Source organism: Mus pahari, chromosome 7, assembly GCF_900095145.1.
Source record: "Mus pahari chromosome 7, PAHARI_EIJ_v1.1, whole genome shotgun sequence".
Lineage (NCBI taxonomy): Eukaryota > Metazoa > Chordata > Mammalia > Rodentia > Muridae > Mus > Mus pahari.
The window spans coordinates 65,765,964-65,773,453 of record NC_034596.1 but is presented as its reverse complement, the minus strand read 5'-3'; the positions used below and the strand labels follow the sequence as shown (position 1 = coordinate 65,773,453).

The window sequence follows — 7,490 nt, the reverse complement described above, 5'->3', positions numbered from 1 at the left end:
CTCTCTCTCTCTCTCTCTCTCTCTCTCTCTCTCTCTCTCTCTCTCTCTCTCTCTCTTCCTGTTGATGAGCCTTTTATCAGACAGGACTGGTGGCCAGAAGTTATTACATCTGCAAAGCAAGGAAGTGCTAACCACACTGGGAAGCCTTGGTTCCCCTGGATATGAAGGAGCTGTCTTTTGGCAAGACATAGCTATTTTGACCACAGAATAATGTGGGCAAATCTCTGTGTGGCCACCTGACTGTGTGTGCCTGCTTCTGTCCCAAACATACTGTATCAGTCAAAATTCTCTAGAGGGACAAAACTTATAGAAAAAGATATATGTATGTTATTTATTAAGAATGACTTAATGGTACAGCTAATGGTAATGACTTAGTGGTACAGCTAATCCAACAATGGCTGATTATGAACTGGAAGTCCAAGAATACAGTAGTAATTCAATCCATGAGCCTGGATGTCTCAGCTGGTCTTCATTATATGCTAGAAGCCCGAAGAAGTAGTTAGTTATGCCAGCGAAGGAATGGACTTACTAGTGAGGGCGAACAGGCAGAGAGAGGCTTCCTTCTTCCATAACCTTATACAGGCTCCCAGCCGACTAGATGGCCCAGGTTGGAGGTGGATCTTTCCACTTCAAATAATTTAATTAAGCAAAAAAATAACTCAAAGATGTGTCCAGCCATTTTGAGGTTTTGGTTAATTCCAGATGTAGTCAAGTTGACAACCAAAATAGCCATCATACACACACACACACACACACACACAGAGAAAGAGAGAGAGAGAGAGAGAGAGAGAGAGAGAGAGAGAGAGAGAGAGAGAGCTTTCATTCTTGGAAGTTACCATGCTGGGACCTCCCAAAGGAACAGCTTTCTGGGGACTGAAGCCCATGTCAGCCCTGCTGAAGAGGAGAACCCATTCAAAACAAAACACAAGCCACACAAGATGAGATTTTTTTTTTCCAGTCACTAGCCAAGGGCCCACTAGCTTCCAAGAGCAAAGACTCCGAAGGCCGCCACCTCCTGACTGGTTTTCTTCTCTGTTGGATATACATACTTCCAATAGGAGGTGTCTTTTACAGTTCTCTCCCTTTCTTTCTTACATATGTGTTGACTGGCCATCTGTTTCTAGGTCAGTGTCTTACCTCCACGTTTGCCTCTTCAGCTCTTGTTTCATTTGCTCGGCCTTTCTTTTCTTATTATTGGGTTTGTTTGGTTGTTTGTTTGTTTTGTTTCTTTTTTCTTTTCTCCTTGTTTTCCTCATTCCCTGAAATCGCTGCTTCCTTCATCATGTCTGGCTATCACCTCAGGCCATTGCCTTTCCAAGGGTTCTCCTTCTCCAGCTGCCTGCCTCGTGCTGAGCACTTCCCTGTCTGTCTTCATCCCCACATCTTTTCTGATAGTCGGCCGGATTTCTACCTGTGGAGAATTTTCCACTTCGACACTTTGAAACCAGCCTAAACTTAACATTTAAACTAAGCCACTCATTTTCTCACAGCTAAATTTCTTTTCCAGCTGCCCTTTCACAGACATTACACTCGAAATCAGAGCACCAGCTGGCTCCTCTCCCCTTAGGGCTCAGGATTAAAAGAAATCAGCTCCAGGCCCCTTCTAGTCAATCCGAGGCTCTCTGGTGGTCCCTTCTACTTAATCCATGGCCACCATAAGAAGGGGTCACTCAGCACTGACTTCATCCTGGGACTTGTTAAAAAATGCAAAATCTCAGACCCTACCTCAGGGACCTGCGGGAACAAAAACTGTATTGTGATATGATTCATAGGTGATTCATGTGCACAGATGTTCAGAATCTCTGAACGGAATAGTGTCACATGCAGGTTTTCCTACCTGCTGCAGCAGGACTGAGTTAGCCCATGGCTAATCCAGGACCACAGCAGGGAGCTGTGTTTTGAAATGTAGATATTCTTACTCATTACATCGGGCATGCCTTTGCAAAGTGTAGGGCTGAGGAGGGAAGCCTGGCCCCTGCCTGCTTGGAAAGTGCATTATGCGAGGCTTTATTTTAAGCCTCTGAAATGTCATTCTGCCTTCCTCCCCCTTCCCGCCATACTGTGGTGCAAACCTCCATGACAAAGGCTGGCTTTGAGGATAATCTTTGCGTCCTCAGTTGGAAACACAGCTTACCGACTACCCTCATGTTTTTATGTTTTTCAAAAATGCTTCTTATAAGCCACACTGATGGATAAAGGTGTTACCTTCTCTATAAACATCAAGTATAAGCATAACCTTGCCACAAACTCCCAATTATGGCTTTTTAAATCTTAGCTGCTGGTCACGATTAAGCTACTGAGCCCCCTTTAAACTATAATAACTACATATATAAAGTCAGATTGCCCTCATGCCTATCTTGAAAAATAGGTATTAATGTCCCTGTTTTATGGATTAGGTAACCAAGGCTCTAAGCGATAAATTGAGCAGCCCAATAACTCATAGATTCAGGTCTGGATTGGACAGATACCAAAACTGTGCTCCTAACTTGCTTCCCAGTGATTATAAGAAATGATGAAGGAAATTAGGATCCCTCGTGGGAATCCCTGCCAATTAAACTACTTATGACCCCTCATTATTGGTTTCAGGTGGCTAAAGCCTGCCTCGGTGAAGATAATTTTTTTATTTTTACTGTGGATGGCTATGTATGAGACCTTGGCTCATAAAGAGTTGTCTTAAGATATCTGGAAAAAAGAGGGGAAAGAGTTAGCATATGAAATGTTCGTGGGTGCAGGGTAATGGCTCAGCAGCTCAGCTAAGGTTGACTAAGAAAGCTCTAATGAAAGTATCAGCTGCAGTCCCAGAAGCGTAGAGGTACCTGCCTATGGGAGGCACAAATACGGATACCAAAGGGCCTGCTAATATGTAACAAAATCAGAGGAATCTTTTGAGGAGTCTATTGCTCGGCTGACAGAGGTAGTGGAAAGAAAGGTCCCTAGCTCTGAGTCAAAAGATACTGTTTTAAAACAACCGATCTTTGAGAATGCTACACCCACTTGTCAGTCTCTTGTAAGGACATTAAAAATATCTGAAAATATTTTTTATTTTATTAAAGCTTGTGCTGAGACTGCGCCATTGCAGCCGCCTTACAAGGTCAGGCCACTACTAGAGTATCTTACTAATCAAAGAAAGGAAAATTTTAATCAAGTAGGCATGGCCCACAAATGCTATTCATGTGACAAGCCTGGGACATTTCGGCCAACAGTATCCCAGCAGAGCAAGGCTGTGAGCCATCTCTCCAGGGAGTTCACTTGCCCTCTGTGGCTCTTTGTGCATGGCGTCTGCCACCTAACCACTGGGCATCACTTCCTTCCCTGTTCCTCACGAGATGGCTCACCTTTAATGGTGTCCTGTTTTCTGTTGGCAGGAAGTGTATGTCGGGAAAGAAACAATGTGCACAGTGGACGGCCTTCACTTCAACAGCACATACAACGCTCGGGTTAAGGCCTTCAACAAAACAGGAGTCAGTCCCTACAGCAAGACACTGGTCCTCGAGACGTCTGAGGGTAAGGCCCTTCAGCAGTATCCCTCAGAGCGGGAACTACGTGGCGTCTAACATGGCTGGCAGCCTGGAGGTAACCCCGTCAGTACCACATCCCTCAAGTTTTTCCATGACTTGCACTGTCTCCGGCCCCAGAGCCTCTGTGTCCCTCTCCTGCCTTTAGAAGGCCCCGTGAGATGTGGATGAGAAACCCCACAGCAGCAGTTCCAATGCCTTCCTTTGCTAACACTCTAAGCTACAGTGGAAGAAGCTGAACGTGCAAGCCTGACTGTGTCCCCGGTGTCTTAAGATGGAGGTTCCTAGGCTCTAGAGCAGGCTCCCCTTCTCCACCAAGCCACCCCAGTGGCCGCTTTTGCCCACACGATTCTCCGTGTCTCTGTAACTCTTGCTTGCTCCCGCCGGGGCTGGAACTTAGATTCTCCCCAGCTGTAGATCTGTATGACTTGAACGTGTCCCCGGTGGGTGTGGGGTGCTAGAGCCTGTTGACCACTTCTGGCTTAACCAGCTCGGACTACTTCCTTTCCTACCCCAAAGCCCAGGCCATCCGCACCAGGACTGAGACTCCCTATGGGCACCACACAGGACGAGACCAGCAACTCTGCTTTACCTCGCCATGCGGGTCCCTCTAGGGGTGGTTGGGCTATCTAGTGCCACTGCACAACATTGTCTCTCTAGAGGACATATGGTTCTTGGCTGTACTATAAATATGCCGGTCATTGGAGACCTGTCTAGAAGAAGGTTTGCATCTGATGGCCTGGTATAACCTCTGAGGCGTTAATGTTTTTTTATTTTACAAGCAGCGGGAGCCCATGAGACAAAACCTATGAAGGGTATGTGTGGCTGGTGCCAAAGCATTTTGAGACTTTTGGGTGTTGTCTTACTCGTGGATTAAATCATCTCCTACCCCACTGGCATTCGCCACAAAACTAATCTCTGGTGTTATCTTCGTTCAAATTCAAGATGTTAGCTAAAAAGAACTGTGGCGGCTTCTCCTACCTTTCCGCAAACCTCAGCATGTGTCAGACACCCCTAACATGCTTCACATGGTTCAAAACAAGCACAACTCCGAGTCCCACAGCGAGGGCCAAAGACCCATAGCCATGAAAACAAGGCTTTGGGGGGGGTGGTCTTAAGTCTAAGGGAAGCGATTCAAAGAAGAGGTTTGTTAAGGATGAAACACTCACATGACCTGTACCCACAGAGACGGCAGTGTCGTGACCTCTAGCTCTTTCCCCAGACTTAACATTTTAACAGCTTCCATCTGGGATGACCTACCAGCTTGAGAGCTGTCACCTCATTTCCTGAAATACTAAATGCTAAGGGCCTCCAAGAGTACTTTCTAAAAGCACCGCAGAAGGCCTGGATGGTGCTGGCCACATTGCCCCTGGGAGCATAAGGTGGTTTGTTGAGATGGGAGGGGCATCTGATGGCCTGGGGTAGGGTAGGGGGAAGCTGTGGCAGTGTCACTGAGATCTGTCAACAGAACTGTATGGAAACTGTTTCTCTTCGAACTAGATTATAGAATGCTCAACTCAGCTACTGACAACATGAGCACTTCTGTCTGTCCTTTTGCCCCACAGGAAGGTGACATTTCTTAGTCTCTTTTCAATGTTCATGAGATACCGGTGTCTATTATTAGTTACAGGATATGGACCTGCGATCCCCGGTACCACAGTTACAGAACTGGGGATCATTTTCTAAGTGAAACTAATGGACCACGTTCTCTACGAACAAAGAAACTGTATTGTAGAAACCCATTCCTCCATGAATTTTATATCATATATATTATGTGCATATATATATATATAAGGTATGTATGTGACTATGAGTCACCCTGATCATTATGTAGATATATCAGTGTTGTCTGTTACTGCCCAGAAGCGATTCACTCATGATGAAATAAAGTTCACACACATTCTTTCTCCACACTTTGGTTTGTTCTATTTGTTCTCCCTCATTTAAGTAGTGACACAAGATTTAGGAAGTGAGGGGACACATAGCAAATTGTCATTTCAAAGGAGACTTGATCAATCTGTTATAAGAGAGGAAGCCTGCCTCACTCTATTCCCTTCAGTTCCCTAAACGCCAGTGAGAAGTCCATTTCACTTATTCTTTCTCCTGTTATTTCTACAGTTCCTGGAAAGTTCACTCTGGAGTTTCTTGTTGTTTTTCTGGGGTAGCTGGGTGGTTTGCTCTAGCTCTTGTTTTGTGACAATCTTTCACATTCTCCTTAGCAAGGATCAACGTCTTTCCAAACTCCAGAACAACAGGTCTGTGTCTCAGAAGGGCACATTTCATATGTGACAGCAAGTCCAAGCTAATGGCATACATGAAGTATGTGTTTAAAGCACTTGTCATTAATATGCTGTCACAAAACCCAGAGGTGACATTACACAGGGTGGGGGGGTCGGTATGTCAAAGGTGTGCATTGTTGTGAATTCTGATCATTTCTGTCTGTCTGTCTGTCTGTCTGTCTGTCTGTCTATCAGAGAGTATTTGATAAGTGGGCACGGTGATACACAATGGGTAGAAAGTATAGGGCCCCTGTTCCCTTGCTGGGTAGAGTTTACAGGCTAGTAAAAGAGATGGGTCTTAAAGAAACATACACATAACTGCAAAGGAAAGACAACATATACATTAAAAAATTGGTCCAAAAGTACACAATAATTGAAACCAACGGAAAATGTAGTGTTATATAGGTTCAAGTTAGGTTACTCCACTGAATGCAGGTTTCTGGGGATGTGTCCAGGACGGACACATGAATGAAGCCAGACCCAGATCTCAGCCAACTTAAGAAGAAATATAAACATAAGCAACTGTGAATTTGAATGAAATGGCTGAGACAGGGTAGCGCAGCAGGGAAAGGGGCTTGTCTTCTGAGTACCTGAGTTCACATGTAGGAAAGAACTAACTCCGGAAAGTTGTCCTCTGTCCCCACAGGCATGTCACTGGCTCTCCCACACCATATGCAAGTAATTCAATAAGTACGTAACTAAAGAAAAATTATGAAGTATTTTAATGGCATGTTAAAAATAAGGGTCATATACTTGGTTGTTTATGTTTGCTGTTGTTTTTTAAATTAACTCATCAAATAACCCTCCTGACTATGCATTCATTGCCTTTGAAGCCATCTGCAAAGAGTCCTGAAGCCATTATGTAACAAGGCCTTCTTAACACACCCTATTCTGAGGCTCATACTATGTGACAGACTGTACCCCCACCAAAAACATTCAGGCAAGGCTGAGAGCTGATGAGGAACTTCCTGTTCATTTTCCTGGCGATTCCCCTCTGCCTGCCTGAGCCAACAGTACCTTCTGCTTGTCAGTTGTAATCTGGAGAGACTGGGGTACAGCGCAGGTGATACCCCTGGAGCCGTGAGCTCGCTGTAAGGAGGGGTTTCCTGGGACTCTACTCTGCTGAGCCTCCCAAGGACAGGGAGCTCTGTAGTGTTGTTCATGCCCGACAGTCTGCCAGAGGAGGTAGTGCTGCCCCTTGAACAAAGGATAGGATCAAGACCTCTACACAAAACCTACTCTTTACCTCTAGTCTCTGTGGAAGGTTCATCTGAACAGGTTCGTGGGCATAGAACCACTTCTGGGCATTTTTGAGATCCTTGACCTATGTTTCCAAATTGCTTTCTAGACAGACTGTGTACTAAGAACATGTGGATCATTCTAGAGTAGTGTATCTCCATAATTCTTCTACCTTAAGGTTTAATTTAAAATAATAGGTAGTTACTTCTAAAATAAAACATTTTCTAAAAGAATTCGGCCATATGTGTTCATAGAATTACTACCATGATTGTTCCATGCCTAAGAGCCACAGGAAATAAGTTGCAACACATTTCAGGGGAGGACACGAGATCTAAGGTGGGGTAGGACTTCCCCAGAAAGATGTAGTAGGAGAGAAATCCAAGCACACAACATTATGATGCATGAGGCGAAAGGCTCTGAAATCTACTTTGACAACTACAGTAAACTTGATCATTCC

The 7,490-nt window shown here is 44.8% G+C and overlaps 1 protein-coding gene across 7 annotated transcripts in view; it reads left to right on the top strand.

Annotated features, from left to right (window-relative positions):
• Positions 1 to 7,490, top strand: part of Trim9 (tripartite motif containing 9) — a 103,174-nt gene that overhangs the window by 75,768 nt on the left and 19,916 nt on the right. For 3 of the 7 annotated variants that reach the window (XM_021201957.2, XM_021201955.2, XM_029540506.1), the window contains exons 7-8: positions 3,366 to 3,504; positions 4,298 to 4,330. In XM_021201957.2, coding sequence (XP_021057616.1) covers positions 3,366 to 3,504; positions 4,298 to 4,330 — 172 coding nt within the window. The remainder of the gene's footprint in view (positions 1 to 3,365; positions 3,505 to 4,297; positions 4,331 to 7,490) is intronic. The other 4 variants (XM_021201958.2, XM_029540504.1, XM_021201960.2 and 1 more) reach the window with 2 other exon arrangements.